At 28.9% G+C, this 25628-nt stretch overlaps 4 protein-coding genes across 9 annotated transcripts; 2 read left to right on the top strand and 2 right to left on the bottom strand.

Annotated features, from left to right (window-relative positions):
- Positions 1–5332, top strand: LOC145189791 (sorcin-like). Of its 2 annotated transcripts, XM_090090271.1 has the most exons (8): positions 1–141; positions 450–527; positions 2793–2831; positions 3100–3282; positions 4103–4181; positions 4400–4513; positions 4655–4713; positions 4818–5332. In XM_090090271.1, the coding sequence occupies exons 1-8, from the start codon at positions 115–117 to the stop codon at positions 4842–4844; spliced, it is 606 nt and encodes a 201-aa protein (XP_089946397.1). In that variant the 5' UTR covers positions 1–114; the 3' UTR covers positions 4845–5332. The 2 variants fall into 2 exon arrangements, with proteins under 2 accessions (XP_089946397.1, XP_089946398.1); XM_090090272.1 differs by lacking the exon at positions 450–527 and having other exon boundaries at positions 13–141.
- Positions 5333–5649: 317 nt separating this feature from the next.
- LOC145189787 (STE20-related kinase adapter protein alpha-like) lies at positions 5650–13637 on the top strand. Of its 4 annotated transcripts, none has more exons than XR_016453315.1 (11): positions 5650–5808; positions 8670–8800; positions 9462–9570; positions 10121–10244; positions 10387–10549; positions 10661–10730; positions 10908–11090; positions 11240–11277; positions 13026–13068; positions 13244–13334; positions 13461–13637. XR_016453315.1 is itself a non-coding variant. In XM_090090268.1 (11 exons), the coding sequence occupies exons 1-11, from the start codon at positions 5736–5738 to the stop codon at positions 13520–13522; spliced, it is 1122 nt and encodes a 373-aa protein (XP_089946394.1). In that variant the 5' UTR covers positions 5650–5735; the 3' UTR covers positions 13523–13637. The 4 variants fall into 4 exon arrangements, 3 of the variants coding, with proteins under 3 accessions (XP_089946394.1, XP_089946395.1, XP_089946396.1); XM_090090268.1 differs by having other exon boundaries at positions 10661–10765; XM_090090269.1 differs by having other exon boundaries at positions 5670–5808; positions 8670–8807; positions 10661–10765.
- A 3593-nt stretch (positions 13638–17230) lies between these two features.
- LOC145189860 (nucleic acid dioxygenase ALKBH1-like) lies at positions 17231–22255 on the bottom strand. Its single transcript, XM_080066547.2, has 3 exons — positions 21786–22255; positions 21363–21691; positions 17231–18904 (listed from the first exon to the last, which is right to left on the bottom strand). The coding sequence occupies exons 1-3, from the start codon at positions 22193–22195 to the stop codon at positions 18594–18596; spliced, it is 1050 nt and encodes a 349-aa protein (XP_079922673.2). The 5' UTR covers positions 22196–22255; the 3' UTR covers positions 17231–18593.
- A 348-nt stretch (positions 22256–22603) lies between these two features.
- Positions 22604–24871, bottom strand: LOC145189859 (uncharacterized). Of its 2 annotated transcripts, none has more exons than XM_090090965.1 (2): positions 24665–24866; positions 22604–24211 (listed from the first exon to the last, which is right to left on the bottom strand). In XM_090090965.1, the coding sequence occupies exon 2, from the start codon at positions 24175–24177 to the stop codon at positions 22675–22677; it is 1503 nt and encodes a 500-aa protein (XP_089947091.1). In that variant the 5' UTR covers positions 24178–24211; positions 24665–24866; the 3' UTR covers positions 22604–22674. The 2 variants fall into 2 exon arrangements, 1 of the variants encoding a protein (XP_089947091.1); XR_016453498.1 differs by lacking the exon at positions 22604–24211 and adding an exon at positions 24377–24579 and having other exon boundaries at positions 24665–24871.
- Between the last annotated feature and the right edge of the window lie 757 nt (positions 24872–25628).

Below are 25628 nucleotides of genomic sequence, written 5' to 3'. Positions count from 1 at the left end.
TTCATAATCGTTACGTTGGCACATCCGAAAAAAATCAAAGCGCACGATTTCACAAACTTGTTTCGATTCCACCCATAAACTTGAACATTCGCCTTGTTGTGCATTTCATAAAAGATGGCATATCCAGGATACAATCAACCGGTTGGTTTTTTTCTAATATTATCTAAATAAGTCATTAAATATGTGTAATTATTGTCTATAAATATTAAGTAGGTTTTTGCTGATTGAAAAACTAACTTTATAGGTGTACATTCTTATAATTCTTTTGAAATAAAAGCCATTAAAAACTGATTTAAAAAACTGAAAGTATTTATTTTGCAAGAGTATTGATTTTTCATTTATCCTGTAACTTCTTTCCTTTTTAAAATAATGTATATTATTAAATTATCCAACCCGTATTTTATTTCATCAGCTACTTGCCTTGCTTATCCTCCCACCTTCGTTTTTAGGGTGCATACCCTGGTTATGGTCACCCTGGGGCTTACGGTCCTCCTGGGGGCTACCCTGGATACCCTGCAGGTCCAATTGTAAGTTGAGTTAATATATAATCCCATATGCCAAAGTTAAGTTAAACAGTTTTTTTAAACAAATGTTTTTGAAACTTTTTGGTTAAATATAACATTTTAATATGAATTATTTACATGTAATTTGTAGTATTAACAATAAAAATAGACACAAATTGTCAATTAGTAAAAAACTGCTCATCCTTATCTTGCTGCCTATCTAACATAAAAATGAAGGTTGTCTAGGCAAATATAATATTCAGTTATTTTATTTTGTCAAGCCAACAGAGTTAATTGTCAGTTAGTTTCAATTATTAGCATTTATAAAAACAGTTTTGACTATGCTATACTTAAGGTAAAATAATACTTATTAAAAAAAAAAAAAGTGTTAAGTTTGATAAATTTAGAAAGTGAAGAATGAGTTTTATTGACACTGACATTTTTAAGTTGAAATAAAATTTCATTAAAATTTATGTCCATTAGCATTGCAAACAACATTTCCACAACCTTCAAATTATTTATTTCAAGTATCTAACTCTAAATAAGTAAGCCATTTCCTATTACAAAATCTGTTTAAATTATTCTACATACATAAGACATGTTTGTGTGTGTATTGTATGTGTTAGCATGCATGTGTGTATGTACATTTATATGCAGTGTGGAAAAAATAATAGTAGTGGGATTAAAATTAGTAAATTATTCTTATTTTCATTAAATCATTACTGTAAATGAAATTGTAATACTGAATTAGAAATGAAATAGATGTGAGATGATAAACTAATTAGTAAAAAATTTTGAAATTTTTACAATAATTGTATAAGTATAAACAACAGGTTAGACATAGTAGTTCATAATTTTTAATGTTATATTGCAGATAATTTATTTTGTTAATCACAAAATGACATAAAAAAAATCAAACAATAATAAAAAGTTAATAATTAATTGCATGTCCCTGGTTTTTAATTACAGCTTTGCACCATTTGGCATGAAGTTAATCAGATTTTAACAACTTTCTAAAGAAATGTCTTTCCAAGCATTCTGGACAACATTCCATAAATCTTACTGATTTTCACTACAAATAGCCTCTTTTACATCCATCCAAAGATTTTTAATCAGGCTGAATTTAGGTGACTGCACAGGTCAATCCATAACTAAAGTTTTTCACTCTATGGCTGGTATGCCTTGGGTCATTGTCCTGCATATAAACCCATTTGAGTAGCATATCTTCCTCTGCATAGGGCAACATGGTATTTTGTAAAATTTTAGATAAATATTTTTATCCATAACTCCATCATTCTTATAGACTTGTCTTACGTCATAATAAAAAAAAGTAAACCCAAATATTTATTTATACTCTGTCATGTTTAACAGTTTTTAGAGTGGGTTGTACTTTTTATAAAGCTTGTCTCTTAATTTTATAATAAGATGTCTTTTTTCTGCACTATAATGCTTTGCACAACCAACAGTTTCTTTTGGTAAAATAAATCTATTTGATTATCGTTTATATTTCATTAAATTAACTCTAAAATTAATCTTGCCTTTAACAAATATTACTAAAAACAAAAAAATAAACAGTAAATATAAATGCATTAACAAGAAACAACAGATGTTATTTTAACCATGGAGTTTAAATATGTTCATTTATAAAATTTGGGATTTCTCAAAAATAATTTGAACAGAGTTACTATATATATACACACACACTGTAATCTTGATGGTTAAATTTATTTTTCCACTGTATTTTAAAAGAATTTAAAAGAAAAAACATTTGTTAGTAATATAGTTTTAAAATTTTCTAAACAATTTTAAAATGGCTAGTAAAATGTATAAATGTGATACAAATTCAATTCTATCTTATCATTTATTTGCATAAGTAAAGCTTTACTCTTAGAATCACTTTAAATACACTAGGACTGATTTGCCACATTGAGCTTCGTGCATATGTAACAATTTTTACTAGTTGATTAAGACACTAATGACATTTTAAAAAGTTATTTTGATAAAAGTGTTTTTTGAGTTTCATTAGCTTTGATAGTTTTTACAAAATGTTTATAAGAAGAATTTAAGCTAAAAATGAACGGTTCTATTTATTTAGAATCTTTTTAAAAAGAACTTTTTTTATTCAATATATGTAAAAAAATATTTTTTTGAGAAAACTTTTCAAAATTCTTTAATTTACAAACAATTTTTTCCATATTATTTTATATTTTTCTATTCAAATATATTATTATATATTTTTCTATTCAGCTTTTTTATTGAGTTTTCTAACATTTTACATTTATTTAAAAGGATCCACTATATGGATATTTCTCTGCTGTGGCTGGTCATGTAAGTAAGCTTTTCATGTAGGATTATTTTATCTATCCACTCTATATACTTTCTTTGTAATATTAAATGGATCATAGTTGTACAAATGTTTAAATGTCTGTTGTGTTGGCTGCCATGCTTAAATTTTTAGATCAGGTACTAGACTGTAACAATTGTAGACTGTTTAACAGTTAAAAACTGTTTAAAAACATAGCTTAATGTTTATGTCAAATATTATAATTCTACTTTGACTTCTGATGCTAAAGTAGAGCCTGAAACTCTTTTTTAGGATCAACAAATTGATGCTTTGGAATTACAAAGATGCTTAACTTCTTCAGGAATTGCTGGTTCATATCAACAATTTAGTTTAGAGACTTGCCGCATCATGATAAGTATGCTTGATAGAGATTACTCTGGTAAAATGGGTTTCAATGAGTTCAAAGAATTGTGGGGTGCTCTTAATCAATGGAAGGTATTTTTTTTCTCAAGTTTGTTTAAGGATTCAAACAAGCAAAAAAATGTTTGAATAGAAAGTTGAATGTTTCTTGCTATTAGTGGATATATGCATAGCAGCTGAGAGAAATTTCGGGCCCCGGGGAAGTTCTCTTAAGGGGCCATCATTATGATCAATTACATACCCAGGACCAAAAGAAGCGTGCTCTGGTCATTGAAAATGAAAAATAAAAGTTAATTAAATCTTTTAAAAGTCAAAACTATTTAAATATTTTAAAAATTACTTTAAAAAATTGTTTGTGCACACGCGGGGCCCCGGGAATCTTCCTCGTCCACCCCCTCTCGGCGGCCATGGATATATGTAAGGGACTTAGCGGAGTAGAAATTTAATAATAAATTGTGATTAGGTTTATAAACAAATTCTATGAAGAATATTTATTTATTTCAAACAAATTAAAACTTTTTTCTGCTAAAAGACATTTTAACAAAATCAAAAGATTTTCAGTTACTATCTCAATATTTACTATCAAATTTTAAAACATGACATTTTTGGAAGGAAATTGTAGCTATCAATATTGTTGCCTGTATGTTTTACCATATAGGTTAACAACTTGATGAATAAGTCTCTAAAGCCACAAACTTCTTAAGTTAGTCTATGAGTTGCAACACTCTCATAATATACTTGGTGCAACACCATAAGCTCCAGTTTTTTGTTTTTTTTACTTCATTTTTTTAAAATGAAGTTGAACATTATCAGTTTTGTTTTTAAAGAAAAATGTGTAAATGTTATCTTGTTCATTAAATTATTATTTTTTTGGTTTTGTTTCGTTTTATCATAGTCTACATTCATGATTTATGACAGAGACCGCTCTGGTACTGTAGAGCCTCATGAAATGCATCAAGCTATAGTTTCTTGGGGTAAGAAAAATACTTAAGTGTATCTAGTTGTTTAAAATAGTCTTATTATTGCTTGATGCACTAAAGTTTATATATTATTTTGTATTAGTTGCTATAAAAATAATATTTTATATACTGATTTTTGTAGTATCGTTAAATTAACTTTTATCATAAATTTAATGTACAAAATTATTTGTGTGATGCGTGTGTGTTTTAATAATTTCCATCAATTTCTCCAGGTTATAACCTAAGTGCCCAAGCACTCAATATCATTATAAAAAGATATTCTGATAATGGTCGAATTAAGTTTGATGATTTCGTTTCTGCAGCTATAAGGTTGCGAATGTTAACAGGTTAGAAATGTAGTGTTTTCTTTAATACTTTGAGTTTTGACTTTGCACAAGCAGTTTGTCACTACACCCATATAAAATCAATCTGAAGAGAAACTTTCATCTATTGGAACTACTGTTAATATATTTATGCTAACTTTATAGATCATTTTCGACGTCGAGATGCTACTCAAACAGGATATGCCAGTTTTTCTTATGATGATGTAGGTTTTTTTTAAAAAATTTTTGTGAAGATTTAAACATTTTTCCAAATGCTATTGACAGCAGGCATGCTTATGCATTTCTACAACTAATTTTTGTCATTTAGTTTATCCAAGTGACAATGTTCTCATAAAAAGACGATCAAAGAAAGATATTTGTGGGTTGCACTTGAACAGTTTTAACATATATTATGTCTCTTTTTGTGAACATTGATTTAAATTTTTAAGTCAAGGATTTTTTTTATACGAAGATAAATTTAATTTATTGTAATCTTTTTTTCTGCTTATTTGCGTTCTAAGTTGTAAATTTCTTATTTTATCATCTAATTTTATTTTAAAGTTTGATAAATTACTTTTTTCTTAACTCATTTCATTTATGATCATTATCTTTTACAGAGTGACAGTTTGATTTGGTATATAAACCATAGCTCAAACCTTTTTACAGAGTGACAGTTTGACCGTAGCTCAAACCTTTCTATTTTATATGGGATAAAAATGAATAGTTTTGTTTGTTTGTTTTTTTTACCAAAGAAAACATATAACAGAATAATAAAGGGTTGTATAAGTGTTTCTTTGGATAATTCTTGTTTGATAAATAAAAAATTTAGCAAAAGGTGTAAAAGCCTGATTGTTTTCTTTTGTTTTCGATTGTTTTCTTCTGCTAGTTATTGTCTTATATATTTAAAAGAAATGTTAAGCTATTAAAATTTAAAAAAAAAAAAAAAAATGTACTAAAGTTCTGCAAGTGTAATAGAGCTTTTTTACTCAATCACAATCTATATGATGAGTACCAATAAAGCATCTTAAAATGTTATTAAAATGTTATCATATAAATTGCTTAATAAAAAAGTGTTAACTTTTTGATATATTTGTGCCTTTTTAAATATTTTTTTAATTGTAGTACTTTAACTTGAGAATTGATGACCTAGCAGTTTTTTAAAATCTTATAATTGAGCGCTTGTTTTCAGAATAACTAAAAAAGAAATATGGAAGTAAAATTAAAATTAAAATGAAATTGTGGAATCATGTTTAAGCAAACCAAGTTGGTGGATGCCAAATTCCCATTAGATAATATGTTTGATATTGGTTGCAAAATTGGTGGGTAAATTTTTTTAATTTTATAAACTTTTTAATTTTCAAAAAAAAAAAAGTGAGAAACTATATATCTATTTTAGAAATGTGCACAGTTTAGAGTTATTTCTAATATTCTTTATGGTTTGCATAATTGAGCCTAAAATTATTCATATTCAGAGAAGACTTTTCTGCCTGAAAAATGATATGAAAAACTACCAAAAAAATTAAGCATTACAGTATTATTAAAAATGTAAAGAAAGAAAAAAGCTGCTGTTATTAATTGCTAGTATTTAATACAAAATGTACTAAATACTAGCAATTAATGCTAGCAGTTTATTTTCTTTACATTTCTAAAAATGCTGTGCATATTAGTCATTGGTACTTAAAAGTATTTTGAAATGTCTTTGTTCCTTTTCTTCTGACCATCCACAAAAATACAACCAGAGTCATAATTAAATTCCTTGGTTTTAAAGCATGAGTTTCAATTGACCAGAAACTGGTAAAAAAAAAAAAAAAAAAAAGCATATCAACTGTTCTTTCATATGACTGTTTAGAATGCTTTAGAACATCCTTGAAGTTACAAGGAACATTCAATATGATCTGAAGATTTGATTTTGACCTGAAGATTTTATTTTATATATCCTTATTTCTGTTGTTGTCATTTTTTATAATTTTATTAGGAAGATGCTTTTGTAATAAAACTCAGCATAATTAAAACCTTGGCCTGGATATGAATAATTTTAGCATATAGTTCTGTTGTTAATCCATTATATTTTACATATGGAGTTTAGGAAACAAAATGTTATTATACATTAAATAATCATTCAGATGTCCAGCCCTTGTAGACATTGAAATAGTAAACTCCAACTTCATATTAGTTTTTTGCACAACTTTTGAAAATCTCTCCAGTAGTTAACTAAGAAGAATTCAAATAAACCAGTTTCTTAAAATAATTGGACAGCTTTATGGAAATTCTTTAATGATAACTCAGTTAATGAGTGGTTTTATTTACTATGTTGGTGCTCCTTCAATCTGTGTAGCTAAGTTGCCATTTTATTGTCAGGCCAGTTGACATTGTGTTCAGACAATGGCAATAGTATATAAAATAAGACCAGAATCCCAGTTTTTCTGAGCAGGATTGTGTCCAGAAGTTGGAGAAGTTATTCCTTGAGTGGAAGGTTTTGTAGAAGCACATAATTTAACAGACTACAGGTTACAAAGTGAAGAAAGGAAAATTCATGGAGCAATTTGATATTATATTTGATACTGCTCATGCTGATGCTCTTATGCTGTTCACCATTCCAGAAGACAATTATTTTCTTTTGGCTTGTAGGCAAAACAGACAACCAAGGTTGTTGGGAACTGTATGATCATCATCTCAGGACTGCCTATTATGCTGTTGTAGCCACGCCAACTAAAATACAAAATTCAAAGTAGCTGTACCTTTAGCAGTATGCTGGAATGGAAAGGTGATGGCAAATTTAACTTATATATAACAACTCATATAGACAATCTTAAAGTTCTGCCTTCAAATTCTAATTTTGGAGTGAAGCAACTACTTGGTGTTCAAAAGCTTGCATCAGGAACTGGCAATGCCCAAGCTACTACCATTATCAGGTGCTTGGAGAAGTGGCGTTTTATTGATTGAGTTGTAGTGCTGTGCTTTGATGCTAAAGTGTCTTGTTCAGGTGCTTGTAAAATCATTGAGCAAATATTTGGTCTAGATTTACTATTCTTGATGTCACCATCATATAATAGAGTTAATGGTCGGTACTGTATTTGAGACAATGGTCGACCTATTGGATCTGAAATTTTTGCTCCATAAATTATTTTAGGAGCACTGATTACAAGAATTTTCAACCAGTTTCAACAGATCAACTAGTGGAAGTCTTGTTAACATAATCTTGAGATGATATAGCAATCACAAGAGGTATATGTAATTAAGATTTTTCCATGACCAGTTCCAATGACTTATGGTTGAATTTATGAGATACCCACATGAAGCCATTTCTAATGCAACTTAGGAGCTATTTGGACTAGACCTATTTGAAATCAGAGTGTTTTTACACATGAAGAGATTGATTCAAGGGAAACCAAAGATCATCCACCAAATCAACTAAAACTTAAATTAACTTTGTTTCTAAATATTAAGTTTTGAGTAGTTTTATACCATCAACAACAATCAACTTTTTTGCCAAGGATCCATCTAAATGGAAGGAAAATCATCTCAGGGGGCCTTGAGCATTGTCAAGAGGTTGATAGCTATCGATCTAAGGGTTGATCATGGTGTACCCCTCATTCAGAAACTTTGTAAAAACTTAATACTGGGGAGGAATAATTGAAATACTTCCTTCAAGTCATATTTGTCCTTCAAGTTGTATTTGAGAACAATTACAACTTGTGATAAAAAGTGCTCTGCGAGATGTGACAAAAAATAGGTTTGAAAACACATGAATTTAAATAATTTTTTTCCACAAATCTAAAAACTTGAGAGTGAGAAAGAAAAAATTTTTTTTTTTTTACTATATGCTTAGAGATACCCTTATAATCACTGTGTTATAATAGCCTAAGCTATACACTGTCTTATAATCTAAAAATCATCCAATCTTCATTAAATCTGGTTGTATCATCAAGCTGATTTTTATACTTTGTTTTATGGTTTTAGCTTTGATACCATGATTACCAGTGTTGCATCAGTTTATTTGATTTTCCAAATGAATCAATTTTTTTTTAAATTTCTAGTTATAATTTATTAGCTTTAATTTGAAATAAAGTTAACAATTTTAACTAGAAATAAAATTAATAATTTTAACTCGAAGAAAATTTTCTTCTAACAAAGTGCATTTTTGAATAAAAAAGTACAGAAAGACTTTTTTTAAATTTAGGCCATGGAACATTTGGTTTATCAGAACTATACTTTGCTAGATATAAAAATGACACTTTAGATCCAACTCTACTAGTTATGAGGAAAACAAAAATCGAAAAATTGTCTACTGAGGCTTTACAAGAATTGCAAGTACTTGGTGTATTTTTTTATAATATTAGCTTTTATATATTTTCTTAATGGAGCAAAACTACAACAAATTCTGATTTTGCATTTGTTTTACTTATAACTTTAATATTTCATATATAGCTCCGTTAACTGTTTTTTTTTTGTTTTTTTTTGTTGAGAAAATGCATAATAAATAGAATGTAAAAAACATTTAATGTGATTTAAATGTTTTTTACATTCTATTTATTATGCATTTTCTATACAAAGTTTTTAGTTCGTAACTAAATACCTACCACTTTTTTAAAAGGAAAGTACATAAAAATTTCCTTTCCTTTTAAAAATTGGTAGGTATTTAGTTACAAAAAAAAAAATATTGTATTATAAAGAAATAATTACAGTTAAATCCCAGTAACTCGAAGTTTGGTCAACTTGAACTTTTATCATCTCAAACTGTTTTCTTTGGTCCCTTAAAAAACCAATTGTGGAAAAATGTTCACTTAAATTAAACATTTTTTTTGTTGAACCATTTCCTTGATCCCTTTAAGGTTCAAAATACCACGATTTAACTGTAAATGATTTTAAGTAAAAAATTGTATATGATGCTAAAAATTCCCAAATGGGTTTTATAGTATGGTGAAGAGGACTTTTCTTTCAGTTTCATTGAAATAATTTTTATTAATTGTAGAAAGAGTTACAACTTTCGAAATTGGTTGCCTGTCCTGGTATTTTATCATTTTTCTGTGCATTTGTCAAGGATGAATACATATGTACTTTGTTTCCTTTATACAACTATGGTATGTGTTTTGGAAATAGTTTAAAACTTTTCCTTTTTACTAAAAGTTATGCTCTACCAACTTTATATGTTCAAACCTTTGGGTTAAAAGATTAAATAACTAATTAAAACCAAGAAAATAACTGCTTGATTTTATTCTACTGTTGTTTTTTTTTTGTTGTTTTTTTCTGTTTCAAAAAGAATAGCTAGAGTAAAACTGAGTTTAATGTTTCTTTTACAGTTTCCCTAACTTTTCAGCTCCTATCTTTTTTTTTTTTTTTTTTTTTTTTTTTTAATAAGATTCACTATTAAGGACACATAAAAAGTGCCTGGAACACTTCTAAAAAAGAACATGCAATAAGATTACTAAAATATTCATTATGTTCGAAATATTGGTTCGATTAAAGTTCCCAGAATTAAAAAATAAAAGTTAATTTATTATTATTTGGAAAATCATTTTATGAAACTTACAAATTTATAATAATTTATAAATCCTTTAGCTTTTTTTTTTTTTTTTTTTTTTTTTTTAGGTTTTGTACTTTAAAATGATCAGAAAATGATTTAATTTACAGGTTCTTGTCATGATTTAATATCATCTGAATTCCGGCACGGATTACCTATACACCTTGTGGCAGTGATTATTCGCTCAATTATTCTTGCTTTAGAATACCTCCATGATTTTGGTATAATACACAGGTATGTTTTTCTTGTCATTCTTTTACAGCAATTATTTAAAAAGAACTTTAAAATTTAATTTAATTATTTTGATATGCTGTTTTTATTGACATTTTATATCAACTGATTTTTTTTTTTTTTTTTTTAATTTTTTTTGTTTTAGAGCAATAAAGGCCAGTCATATTCTTCTTAATTCTGATGGAAATGTTTGTTTATCAGGTCTTAGCTACAGTCTTTTGTTGCCAAAAGAGAATGAGATAGCTCATGATTATCCTAAACATGCTGTCCAAATGCTTCCTTGGATTTCTCCAGAAATACTGCAACAGGTTTTTTATTATTTCATATTTGTAAGCTGCAAATAATTAAAATATCAATTAATCATAGCAAATTAGTGAATACTTTTGTTTTCTCAATTAGTGAAGTGTACATTTTTTTAGAATATTACTGGCTACAGTTATTTATCAGATATTTATAGTCTTGGAATGACCATTTTTGAGCTTGCTACTGGTACAGTACCATTTTTTACCATGAAGCCAACTGAGGTTTGTTTAAAGAAAAGTGTCAAATGATCTAAAAAAGCTTCTAAAAACTCTGCCTATTTTTAGATTTTTTTTTCCTGTTGTATTTACCTACTTTAGTATAGTTGCTGTATTTGTCTGTATTTGTCATAATTTTTCAATTTAGATTCTACTTCAAAAGCTCTGTGGTATCGTTCCACAGTTCCCAGACATTTCTAAGCTATTTGATTCACAATCTGATTTTGTAACTTCTCAATCTTCTTTGGATGGATTAGAGAATGACAACACTGAATACACAACAGTAACACCGACCTTGCAGAAACACAAACGAATAAAACACCTGCAACAGGTTCTTTTTAACTTTTTTATTACTTTTGCTTCAATTTTTTGTTTTGTTGTAAACAGTTTGAAAAATAAATGTTTTGATTTTTATAATTTTTTCCTGAAGAATTTAATTATGCAGTTAAAAAATAGAAGATAATCAAATCCTAATTTTAGTTAGTTGATGCCTGTGTACAGAGAGATCCTTCAGCGAGGTGAGTTTTTTTTTCATTTTTATTATTAATGCTTAAGGAATGTTTAAAATAAACTTAATATTTTGGTTTTTTTTTGGAGAGTTTTTTATAAGAATTTGTAAAAAGTTATTTAAAAAAGTTATTAAAAATATATATTTATAAAAATTTTTGAAAGAATTTTTTTTTATCAGATTGTAACTATTAGCAACATCATCTTTTTCAAATCCAAATGAATATATATATTTTTTTTCATGAAAGGAGTATCTTGCCTTATGGTATTTCATATCATAAGATAGAGATAAACTAAAAGTTACTGAAATTAAGGGAAATTCATTTGTTTGTTTTTTTCTTTACTAAGAAAACATGAACATACACAAAACAAATTCACAAACTGAGTTTTTGTTGAACTAGATGAAATCGGAAGAAATCGTTGTGTCAGTGAAGTGAGATTAGGTAAACTAGACCCATATGTTTTTCATTGGTCTAGGGTTTTATAACTTTTTAAAGGATCTGGGAGATGTTCAGACTGAAATTCATTCCAGCTGAGATGAGGTTTTTTTAATTTTGAAGTTGGAGGCAACCTATTCAAGTTCTGAACTTTATATTGGTAGTCCAAAAAAAAAAAAAATTGGCATTAAATAAAGAATTTGAATAGTTAGCTTTCAGTATGAAAATGAGAAAACCATACCTCAAGATGATTCTGAAGAATTTTAGCAAATGAACCACAGAGTTGACATGGTTTATAGGCCAGAAGTCTTAAATATGTCTAGCTTCTGGCATATTTGAGGGATTATTATTTTTGGCAACGCAATTTCTTAAACTATCGATTGTAAAATACTAATGCCTTACACAAAATGTGAGCTAGCAAGCATATGATTCTTGGTTTTATGATATTTTCTTTATTCTCCTTAATTCTATTGCATTTTCCAGGGACTTCAAGAAAGTGTTAGCACCCTTTAATATTCTCTAGTGGTCAGTGGGTTGAGATTTTAATGAATAAGTATCCTCAGTGGAAAAAAAAAAATTGATTTTCTGAAATAATATAGATGCAGTCCTATGTAACTGCTTTCTTCAAGGATTTAGAATTAAACTCTTCAATGACTGAAATTTCCAATAATAATCCAAATTCAAGTTTTTTTCTTTTTGACATTCTAAACTGGTTCGTTATAATTGCTATTAGAATTTTAATATTGCTATTAGAATTTTATATTGCTATTAGAATTTTAATTTCACAACCTACTCTCACGAAACTAAATTTTTTTTTTTTTTAACAATCAAAAATATTTATATAGGCTGATTAATTTCCCAAACATTAAAAAAAAAATTTCTTGTTGGAGAAATAAAATTTTAAAAGATAACTTTAAAACCAGTTCAGTTAAATTTAACAATTTAATAATAACAAAATGCTAAATTTAACAATAAAACGAAAAAATTTTTAGAAGTTCTTGTTTGGCTCACATAAGTTGTTTTTTTCGGTTTTTTGAAAAAGATTTATTCTCCAGAGAACAAGAAATGAGATCTCGCTCTTCACTACGAGATTAGTATAATACAATAATAAATATAACTGGGTTATTTTTTATCGCTTCCGCATTAACATTCTTCTATTTATTGTTTTTTAATTGGTTATTCCCATATTATTGTTTTTTAATTGTTTGTTGGTATATTTTATTGTTTTTTAATTGGTTATTCCTAAATTTTATTGTTTTTTAATTGGTTATTTGTAACTTTTTACTAATTATTTAAAAGTATTCTTATTCTTACTTTAATAGACCATCAGCACACCAGTTACATCACTGCTTATATGTCCGGCATGTAAGCAAGTATTTTGTATAATGATTTATTTCTATTGACTGACTGTTCAAAGATCCATGTTGTGTGTTTAATGAAAAATTATTCACGTTTCATTTTGACATTTAAGGTTCGTGTTACTAGTTTGAATTATGATATTCAGTTCATGTTTTTGTTTAATGAGATTTTATTTCTTAAGGTAAAACGCAAACAAAAAGAGAAAGATTTTCCATCTTTTATGGCAATGCTCAATCCTCTCAAGCCCGTAACTCAATTTATTCCTGCAGACGGTAATGTCTATTTTACTCTTCAGTAATATCCGGTATAATCCAGCATGCTGTTTTTCAGTTCGGCATATTTAAATAAAGTAATAATTCATATTTGCCTTTTTCTTTCTTTTTTTTATTTTTTTTTAGGACCGTCAGCAGAGAGCATAACTCCTACTGCGATATTGAACAACGCTTGGGTGTTTCCTTGATAGTTCTGATTAATGTCTGTACTAGATCAAAGTAAAATAGATTGTACAAAAATTGTTTAAAGAATTTTATATTTGAATGAGCTGCTCACAAAATCAAGATTCTTGGTACCTTCAACGATTTCGTAATTTTGTTTGTTTGTCTGTTTGTTTATTACCCTTTTGGTATTGGATAAATTATAGCAACCTTTTATCTCCTGGACCTATGGTTAAATCTGTCTCCGACAAACAAGAATTGATTTTTAATTGACAAAGATTTGACAATAAATGAGGATCTGCAGTATATTACTACGGCCCCTTCCATGTCTGCTCTTACCTTATTTGCCAAACTCAAAATTTGAATTATAATCTGCATTTTTATGCGTTAGCCAAAAAAAATTATCAGTTTCTATAAATTTAACAAAATTTTTAAGTAGTTTTAAACAGTTTGTGGAATGTTTCTGTACGAACTTAAATGCCACATAAAGATTCCTTTTCACCAGAAAAAAATCAAATCTTTATCTTTTAATTCAAATTCATTTTTTTTCTTGACAAAAATTAGCCCATTTGTAAATAATTATAGATTTGATCAAATGGCGTGTTAAACTAATGCCCCCCACAGTTCATTCAAATTTTTCAGGGTTTTACATTCTCTGTAGTCATATACGTTCTCAATATGATAAAGATTAGTACTTTAGACAGGCCAAATTTTAAAACGTCGACTAAACGATTATCAATCCCCTTTTTTACTGAACGTGCTGTATGCTTAGTTACTAAACACCTTTATTTGTGTAAAAAAATGGAGTTTTGTATTTTACTTATGTCTTCAATTCTATTATTCGTTATTAACGAAAAAACAAAATGTCGATTCTTAAAGCGGAGCGAATTATTTCGCGCGACGCGATTTTTTTTGCCGCGAATGTTTCTGAGCATGCGTACAAAGATATTTTTCATCGCCTGGCGATTTCTTTCGTTTCGCAAAAAAGTTGGATAAATTTCAACTTTATTGGTGGCGAATTTATTCGCTTAAGTAAGGAACCAATCAGATCCTTTAAAAAATGCAAACTCAGAAATCGTGTTGAAAAACAAACACATAGAAATTGTTGAAAAGAAAAGAAATTTAAAAATGGCCGATAACAACCCGTTAGTGGAGTGGTTAAGAGACAGAGATGTCTCTCAGACGGGCAATAATAAAAATAAAAACACTTCTTTTCAATATGAAATACGGTGAACAAGAAGAAATTTAGGTTAATATATTCATATGTATATATATATATGAATATATATTAAAACCTTTAGGTTTATATGCTCCATGAAATACTTCTTTAAATGAACTGATTTTTTTAAATTAACATGAAAATTATTTTTAAATTCAAAATTTAAAGCTATTTTTGAAGTGTGATACAGTAGTTAATATATGATTAAAAGCATATGTGCCAACTGTTAAAAGTTAACCTTGCAAATGAATTCCACCATTTCAACTGTTACTTATTAATCAACTGTATAATATTTGTCTTTAAATAATATTAGCTTAAAAGTGTCATAATATTTTGCTTTAAAGTTGTTAGACATTACCCTGAAACTATATGGTTAAAATTTATGAAGATGCTTTTTATCTCATGACTTCTTTTTTATTTTCTCATGCTTTATTTTTATGTGTAATCAAAGTTATGCAAATATAAATGCATTACACAAATAAACATTTGAATGTAAACGACTTTGTTTTTTTATTAAGAGTAACAATATTTTTACTTTAACTTCAGAAACTTTACAAAAAGTAATAATTTACAGTTTTTTACTCACTTTTAATTTCAGACAGGAACTGATTGGTTGATATTTTTTCAAATTTATGAGTTTCTATTTACTAAGTCTAATTGCCATTCCAGCTCTCCTTCTGGTGTATTAAAAAATTCTTTAAAGTCGTCTCTAACCTGCGTTGCATCTTTTGAGTAGTTGTTAGAACCTGATTGTGTCATTGGTTGAAGTGCAGCGGAACGTAAATTATCTTTCCTCCAATAACCTGGTCTATAACCCTTCTGGCTCTTGAAAGTCTGTAATTAAATATTCTTTGATCTAAAGGAGTATTTTTATTACGATGCGGCTTCATCATGTATTTTTTTAAACCAAAAGCATCATCAGCAACTAAAACATATGGTAGTATTTTTTCAGAATTACCAATATTGTTGGGATCAGGAAAATTTAATTTATTATTTTCAATTGCATAACCAAGATAGCAGCTATTAAAAACACAACCATCACTCTGTCTTCCCGAATCACCAATGTCTACCATAGTGAATTGGTGTTTAGCATTATAAACTGCTGGAAGGACAATGCTATGCGTTTTTTTATAGTTAAATTATTCTGACCCTCCATTATGGGGATAATGTGCTTGCCATCTATTGCACCTATAGCATGCGGAAAATCCGAAATATTTTCAAATTCTTTTGCAATTGACTTCCATTCATGTTTTTCTGATGGGACGTGTAGAAAATTTCTCTCTTTCAAAGAATTCCAAATGGCTGCAAACGTTTCAGTAATAATTCTACTGATAGTGGAAGCACTGATTCTGTAACTTGCAGCAATAGCACACTGAGCATCTCCTGTTACAAGGAATCTAAGTGTTACGGCCAACCTCTCACTTGGGCTGACAGGATCTCTCATTATAGTTCATTGTTTCACAATGATAGGCGCTACAAACGCAAGCAACTCTTCGTAAGTTGTTGGAGACATGAAAATACTTAAAAAAATATTCCTGGTCGTGCAAACGTAAATCTTGTACTAATAAATGAAACTCTCCTTTCTGTAGGCATTCGGCATAAATTTTCCTTACCCAAAATCGTTTCTTTAATTTTTCTCGTTTTATTTGCAGTATCTTAAAAGTAATTATTTTTCTACTAATCAATAACAACCTTTTTCTTGTTAATTAACATGTTTTCTAGCAAAAAAATAAGCGTGCCAACTTGATGGTGGAAATTAATATTCTGATTCGTCGAAAAACGAGCCGCGAAAAAAATCGCGTCGCACAAAATAATTCGCTCCGTGGAAATTGGCCTTTAAATGAAACTTATTTCCTAAGATAATGCAATAAACTAGAGCATCCCACCATCAGAAACTGCGTAAATGCGTAAATGCCGATGTGAGAAATAGTTTATAAAGGTGACTCCGATGTGATGCGATGGTGAGGAATGGTATCACATCGGAGGTGCGATGTAGTCCGAGGCCGATGGGGAGAATTTCACGCACTCTCCGATTTATTTCGAGATTTACACATTATCGTATGATATTTTTGCGCAATTTCACAATAAATCGTATTTAAAGTGTAAACTCGTAATATTGTGGTATTTCCGATGTATTATCTATAATTACGAAGTTTTCGCAAAATTACAGTAAAATTTTCCAAGCCACCACAAACCATCGGAAAATATCGGAAGATAAAAAGATTAAATCACATCGGAGTCACCTTTATAAACTCCCATCGGAATTTACGCATTTACGCAATTTCCGATGGCGGGATAAACGTTTATTAGTGTGTAATGGTTAGCAATCTTTTATTCATTACGTTATAAAATACAAATAATATTCTCTTGCGGTTCTTGCTGTGCTCAATACTGTTTATATCAATTACTCCTCTTTGGCTCTTCTAGCTTTAAACAAATATCTTTCTTCATTTTATTTTTTATTAAAAACGGCGAAACTTCTGCTTACTTTTCTTCAATCAATTTTTCTTCTGACTTTTATTTATTTCTTTACTTCTGTTTTATCAACAGTTTCAAATTCTTCAATATTAAAAACTCTCTCTAAAAATTCTTCTTCATAATCTTCCTTAAAAACTCTGACTTTTTCTCTTCATTTATATAAGAAGAGGACTTTTTCCTCCTTCTTTTTGATTTGTTCAATAACAAGTCCTTCTCACTCTTTTTTGTTTATTCAGAAGTCCTTTCGCTCCTTCATTTCATAAGGAGTACTTTTCTCTCTCTTTTTGTTTATTAACAAGTCCTTTGTAACTCTATTTTTATATTTTAACAAGTCCTTCGTAACTCTATTTTTGAGCTTTTATAGTTCTCCACTATTATTTGTTTCTTTGCTATATCTACTTATTCATTAATTTACTTGACAGGTAAATAAGTCTCTGCGTGTACGCTTTTTGAACTTTTTTTTCAATTACGTTTTATCGTGTTATCGTTTACCTATATGACAGGGTGAACAAGTCTCTGTACGTACGTCTTTTCGCTATTTTTAGCTTTTCTCCCTCCTCACAAAAAAGAAAGGTGTTCTCAAGTCGAAAATCCAAGAAATCAAAGAGACATGGCTACAAGACATACAGGAAACAGAAATTCCCTGGAAGATCCCAACGGCAATTCAGCGAAAGTCAAAAACGCGGTCGTAAACTGCTAACATAAAAGCTTTAAGGAAATCAAAAGAGCATTATAGTCGATGAAACTTACTGCAAACTCAACTGTTCGATGCACCCAGGCCAGAAATTTAATACAATTCTGAAAGAAACAAAACCCGTGATGATTCACCTGTCTTCTGGCCTGATCTTGTTTCTGCCATTATTCAAAAAGTGCAATCGAATGGTATCAACAAAATGGCGTCAATTTTGTTTAAAAAAATGAAACCAGCCACTCGCCAAAACTTCGTTCAATTAGAAACTTTGGGCAAGTAAAAAACGTGAGCTGCATAAGAAGGACAATATTAAGGCAGATATCAAGCAATTTTGCCAAATTTGGGGTGTGGCATCACGAAATTTTACGAAAATAGTCGTCCAAAAGCTCATGTCCGCACTTGAAAAATTATAATGATCAGCTTGAAGACGATGTTTTTAAGACTTTACTGTATGGGGAAATTAACTTTAAAACAAAAAAACAATCAAAATCTATTAAGGGGTTCTCAAAATATTTCACGGGTCATTATCATTCCGGACTGTTCTTAATACTGAAATAATTTTTTTGCAAGTTGCTTCTAAGCAACGTATTTAAAAAATTTGTTCCCTAAACAGAAAATTTGAGTGAAATTCATGTAGGAAAATTGATTTTCATCGTCTTTCACTTGTAAGCTATGCTTAATGCTTAGACACATGCAAAAATATTGGTAATCATTGTTCATTTATTTTTTTAAACTTGTGAACTTGCCTAATGTTGATATTTATTCTGGTACTTGAAATATATTCAGCAAATTCTTTCCATGTCGAGTCATTTAAAGCATTCTTCCACAAATGTTGACTAACGTCAACGCATTTGCATTTTTCAGATGTTTCCGTTGTAGAAGTTTCCCATAACTGACATGGTGTACCTATGTCGTGTGGCATTGTTTGTTGAGGCTTGGTAACGATGCAAGGAACTGCATGAAATGCAGTTCGTGAAATACCAGTCATAAGTATGATATCTCCGGTTCGAACCCAAATACCTTAATAAAATCAACGAAATATTTTTTTAGTGAGAATGGAAATTAAGCTAAAAATTTGAACGTACAATAAAATTTATAAAGTTAAGTACATAGCCAGAATGTTTCTAGTTTTAGGGCTTTCTATGTCAGCACATCTATCTATCTATCTATCTATCTATCTATCTATCTATCTACATACATACATACATACATACATACATACATACATACATACATACATACATACATACATACATACATACATACATACATACATATATGAAATCCAAAAAACATGCTTAGCTAAGATTGTAAATATAGAATAATCTTAAAACCTTTTATTGATCATCTAAGATTTAGTAGCATACTTCGATGTTAGCCATATTATCCTAATGTTACAATTACCTTCAATAGAGGAGGAGAATAATTTATACTGCTAATCTATTTTTTTTATTTGCATGAATATTTATAAGAATTTTCACATTTTATAAAAATGTTTGGATATCTTTTTAAACATATCAAAATATTTAAAATATCCAGGAAGTCTTTTCTTGAATAATTTCCTGGTAATGTCTCTATGATCCTTTTTTCTCTTATGTAACCATCTTTTCGCTCGAATCAAAAAAAACTTTTGATGCTTTTGTAACTACTTTAACAACCCTCTTACCACACTTTGACTATAAACACGGAACTGAGGAACTGACATAGGAGTGTCTTAAAATTTAATGTTTTCCTCATTTAATAAGCGCGTCAAAACAGGTTCATTTAAAACTTCTTCCCAATCAACAAGCTCATCTAGATTTTCAGCACCAGAATTTATTGGTGGAATTTTTTCTTTTTCTCTGGATTATTATTTCTCTGAAGTATTTTCTGCACTGCAAATTGCTTTTCTGTCTTGTCAGAGATACAAGTATAGTTTGTAGAATGTTTTCAGTATCGTTATTCTGAGGAGTAAAGCTGAACTAAGTGCATAACAAATTTTGATCTGACTTGTTCTGAAACTTTGACCAGAGATAGCTGAAGTAGGATGTGTGGTAATCCTTGAATTCAGCTGTTTTTAGTCTGCAAAATAAAAAAACTTTGTGTAACAGTGTCTTAACTTAATACGTTATTTAATTAAAATCTCATATCTTAATCTCATATCTCATATCTTAATCTCGTATCTCATATCTTAATCTCATATCTCATATCTTAATCTCATATCTCATATCTTAATCTCAGACCATTTTGTTTGAATAAACTCTGATTATGAACTGTACTAGTAGTTTCAAATTCTTCAAAGTCTTCTAATTTGTGCGGAGAGAACCAAGTTCTCAGCAGTCTACTAGCTCATACTACCCATCTTGCATGTGGACCAGATAGCTATTTTTTTTTAGATTGTCAGAAAAAGTGCTTATTATAATTTTTAGATATTCTATATATGTACTTTTGATCTGTAAAAAAAGAGTTAAGAAATTCTTCCTCAAGATCTACAAGGTATACATTAAGCAATATGCAGACTTTCTGCTTAGCTAATTACATTTTGAATATTATCACTGAATTTGTTTTCTGAAACAGTTTTGCCATCTAAAAGTGATCTTCAAGTGGCTAAGTGGTAGTACATTAGTGTCCAAAGCCAATGTAATCTAAATAAGCTTAACCCCAAGCTTTTTACTAATTGTTTATAGTTCAGGGCTATGCTACATTATAACAACATTTAACAAACAAAATACATGCACACACACCGATTTTTAACTGCTAGTAATGTCATCTGAAGTCAATACTCTTTTATCAATTGATGCAGTTGATCAGCAATGTTTAACAAAATGTCATATCACTTCTTTCCTCCTGGTTCAGAAAAAGAATAATAGTCTTCTTTGATTTCCTTTGGATGCAGTTCTCACTAAAGACAGTTTTAAAAGCTGTCTTCTCTCCCATCAAATGACATAGACTGGATATTCCTCTTCCATAATCCTTTTATTCTCATCTTAAAAGGTTTTCATAACATTTCATTTACCTATAGATACTACCTATCTTATCTCTCTCAGCCTTCATAAACTGATGTTCTATACAAGGAATTTTACATATTGTATGAGACTTCTGATGGCTGTCATCACAATTTACACATTCCTCTCACATATTCAACATTTTTTTCCTTTCATTTTTATAAAATTATAGCATTAAAAAATCATTTTAGTTTATCTGACATTGTATTTAGTTAACTTTTTATGGTGGGTAATACATATTTTTATAGGGAGAATTTATGTTAAATATTCAAATATTTAGCTTAAAAACTAAGTACAAGTAAATGCCATTAATGAGTTCTTTAATTCGTAAATATTTAAACTTAGTTTTTTTGTATTTTTTATTACTTAGCTTTTTTCTTTTACAAGTATAAAAGTATAAAAAAAGTGAAAAATACTTTGAAGCATTTACAAAATAATTATTAAAGGTAATTTAGCTGACATAAGATAATGATTGCAAATTAAACAGTAAATACCTTCTGGTTTTATGTCCCTTGTACAACCACCAATTAAAAAAACTGCTGACTGTCCAAAACTAAAAGATATTAATGGCTGAGATAGTTCCTCCTCATAATGATCAGTGTGTCCACCCATGCTACTGCCTTCAGGATAATAATTAATTATACCAGTTTCTGCAATGTAATTTTGAAAATTAAAAACCTGTGCAATAGTTGTTGTGAGTTCAGCCAGGTCACTTGGGAAACCATAGTACTCTTTTGCTTTGTAGTCAACTATATTGTAATCAAAATGGTATCCAATGTGTGTCCAGCGCAACTGATTTATAAATGAGTTATCATCAGATTTTCTAAGAGAAATTATAACTGACTGATAACTGTAGCAAAAAAAAAAAAAAAAAAACTCTCACAAGAATAAACTATTAAAGAACAAAAAAGTCTTACTCCAGGCTAATATCCCACAATGTTTTTTTGTTGTCTAGTGTCATTAATGCATCTAAATTGCATGGGTATGGTTTCTTTGTATACTCTGTCAAGGATTGTTTAACCCAATGACTTTGTGCACCATAGCATAAAAAAGGATTTTGTATCACAAAAAAACCTGGACAAGATAGTAACTCAAATACTTTCCAGCATTTTGGATGCTTTAAACCAACCCTGCAAAAGGCAACATCTGGCATAATGCTTTCTACATTACATTCTTTAACTAAGGAGCGAAACTTTTCTGGCTGATGAAAATCAATTACCTCACTAAAATCAGGTGGTGGTTTCCTTTTCTTGTATCGCTTATATTGTTTAAATACTAAATCATTTGTTCGATCATACTTATTTGAACAGCTTGATTCAGTAGTCATTCAATAAATAGCTAAATAGAAATTCTCAAAATTCATAGAAAAAACATTTATTATGTACTTTCATTCATAGATTGCATAACATGATTTTATACATAATAATATGGTAGTTAATGGCAAAAATTTAGCACATTATTTTAAATTTGGTTTCAAAAATTTAAATCAGTTAAGAAAAGTTAACACTAAATCAGTTAGAATGGTTAACACTAAATACTTATTCTTATCCAGAAAAAACTTTTCTTACAAAGTTAACTATTTTCATACTAAAGTATTCATAAGTCAAATTTTAAATAAAGCAAGATTATTTTCTTAATGATAATATATTTATATAGGGAAATAATTTTTTTTGAAATAAATACAAAAGGCCATTTAAAAATCTCAATTTGAAATTCAAAACAAATTAAACCATTCTTTTTTTCTGTCACTAAATGTTTATTTAAAAAATAAATAGTAGACAATAATATGAAGAAATACAAAATAATCTAAAGAGCTTCCTCTGAGCTTCTACCATCTAAAATATCAATAACTTTATGAGCACTTATTCTTTTCTGGCTGTTTGCATAAACTGAACCTTCTAAACAGGAAACAACCCAATCACAGTTTTTTTTTTTAGTCATCTTAACCAGAACAATTTTTACACACTCCTTGGGTTTATAATGAATTCGAAATGATAAGGTTGGTCCAAATGAATTCACTTCTTCTTTAAAACTTAATTCATCTGCATCTTGGGGTAAGTTTTCAATAAGAACATAGTATTTTGGATCTAGAAGTGATTTTAGATACTCAATACTTGAAATATCTTCAGAAGTGACTTCTATTGCATCATTTGCTGCTTCATTTGGACATTTTAAATCAATTGAGTCACTACTATCAAGTATTTCTGATTTAATCTCCTCACATAAAATAACATCTTTACCTACATCTTTTAGAAACTCAATACCTGAATTATCTTCTAAAGTGATTTTTACTGGATCATTTACTACATCATTCAGACATTGAAGATCAATTAAATTATTATGAAGCATTTTTGATTCAACCTCTTCACACAAAACAACATCTTTATTTCCATCTTTTAGTAACTCAATACTTGAAATATTTTCAAAAGTAATTTCAATTTTATCATTTGCTACATTATTCACTGCATCGCTTGAACATTTAAGATTTGTTAAGTTGTTATCGTTTGACATTACTGATTCACTCTCCTTACACAAAACAATATCTTTATCTACAACTTCTTTAAAAAAGGATGATTCTTCTTTTTGATTTTTGAACTCTGTTTCTATTTGATTTGATTTATTGAAAGGTATGTTTTCTTTGTACAAAATGTCTGAGTGCTCTTCAATTTTTTCAAAATTTGAAGAGCTATTTGCAAGTTGACTGGATACATTTAAAACTCTTTTTTCATTAACAAGAACAGAACTGTTTTCAATGTTTTCATTTTGAAAATTAGTCAATTCATTTAAATTTATTTCTTTAGGCATATATACATCTTTTAGTTGATCACTTTTAACATTCCTAAGACAAGAACCAGAATTTTTATCTTCTCTTTTGCTATTTGAGATAGGTTGAACATTTTGTGTTGCAGGTTTTGTGTTTAAAACTGATTTTGTGTTTAAAACTGATTTCTTTTTCTGTTTTGAAGTAGGATTGGATTGTTGATAAGTGTTTACAGACATAAATGGATAATCCACTTCACTAGCATAGTTAAGATTTTTTTTAAATTCTGCTTTAGAGGAGTCTGCAATACATGATAGATTGCTAGGTTCATTTAGAGATAGCAATTTTTTATTTTCCTGTAATTGCCTTCCTCTTCCCCTTCCACTAACTCTTCTTTCAAGTTCAACATTTGGAACAACTAATAGATTTGGTGGAATGTTAAGTTTATTTCGCCCTCTACTTCCAATTGGAATACTTTTACCATTCTCAATAGGTAGCTTATTGTATAGGATATTTAATTGAAAATCTGGATCCCATTTCCCTGACATTTTATCTCTCAAAAATTGGTTCTCAATTTTTTTTCTATAATCAAATAATCAAACAAGAGTCCTGATTATTTTTCTCTATAATGAATATATGTATATATATATATATATATATGTATATATATATATATATATATATATATATATATATATATATATATATATATATATATATATATATATATATATATTGTTTGTTTTTTGTAAAAAAGTATATACAAAATTAAGTTAATAAATTACAATTAACCAAATATCATTACAAATAATTACAAACTAATCAACGTCTTTAAACCTATGATAAAAATAAACAAGTTTATGCAATATATAATATAACACGAACGAAAAATCCATTCTTTGCTTTCCTTACTGCACAAACAAGTTTTGGCATACGTTTGATTAAATTATCTAAATAAATTAGAAAAATATTTTTCCACACTCGTTGCAAAATTGACCACAAATGATTTGTTGATGTAGGACACTTTTTTCTTACCTCACGATCCAGTTGTTCCCATAGTAACTCAATTGGGTTGAGATCAGGGGAATGTGAGGGCCATGTCATAATTTTGAGTTCTCCGCGAGCATCTTTTTTTTTGCAAATAGTTTGTACAGTATTTAGATGTGTGTTTTGGATCATTATCCTGTTGAATTGGTGAACCCGTGGCCAATTAGACGCCTTCCACTAGGCACGGCATGTCTACATAATATCTTATGATATCCGTTTTTATCGAGAATTCCATTTTTTTCACGAGATTACCAACCTGATTAAAAGCAAAACAGCCCCACACCATTACTGAACCTTCACTATGTTTGACAGTAGACTGTATACACTGTGGATGAAACTTTACAGTAGCTGTTCATCGCACATAGATCAGTCGCTTTGTTCTAAAAACAAGATATTTGGATTCGTCCGTCTACAATACATTTCGCCAGTCTATTTCTGTCCAATTTGAATGTGCTAGAGCCCATTGAAGCCTCATTTTTCGATTTATTGCTTTTAGAAGAGGTTTTCGAACAGCTATTCTCCCATTTAAGCCAACAGTTTTCAAGCGACGTCTTACTGTAGTTTTATTTTGAGCAGTATTGAACTTAGATTTCATTTCTTGGGCTGTTAATCTTCTATTTCTTTTATATGAGAGTATAATTGACTTGTCTTCAGCCTTTAATGTTTTGCAGGGACGTCCAGTTCTTTTCCTATCTTTATTTGTACCAGTACATTTAAACCGACAAATTGTATCACTCACTGTTGATTGCGGTATTTTCGAGAATTTTTTAATATATCTTGTAGAACAACCATCATTTGCCAGAGCAACAATTGAAGAACACCTTTCTAGTGATAAATCACATTTCCTTGACATTTAATATTATTTTCTAAAATTTTAGTCTAAAAATAATCAAAATGCACTTTTATAAACTGGAAATTAAAAAATGATATCGAATTTTATTCAGCTATATAA

The sequence above is a fragment of the Hydra viridissima genome, unplaced genomic scaffold (assembly GCF_058129835.1).
Source record: "Hydra viridissima isolate aposymbiotic clone 2 unplaced genomic scaffold, HvirCarnegie_v1 scaffold_6, whole genome shotgun sequence".
Lineage (NCBI taxonomy): Eukaryota > Metazoa > Cnidaria > Hydrozoa > Anthoathecata > Hydridae > Hydra > Hydra viridissima.
This window is presented reverse-complemented; position numbering and strand designations above follow the sequence as displayed.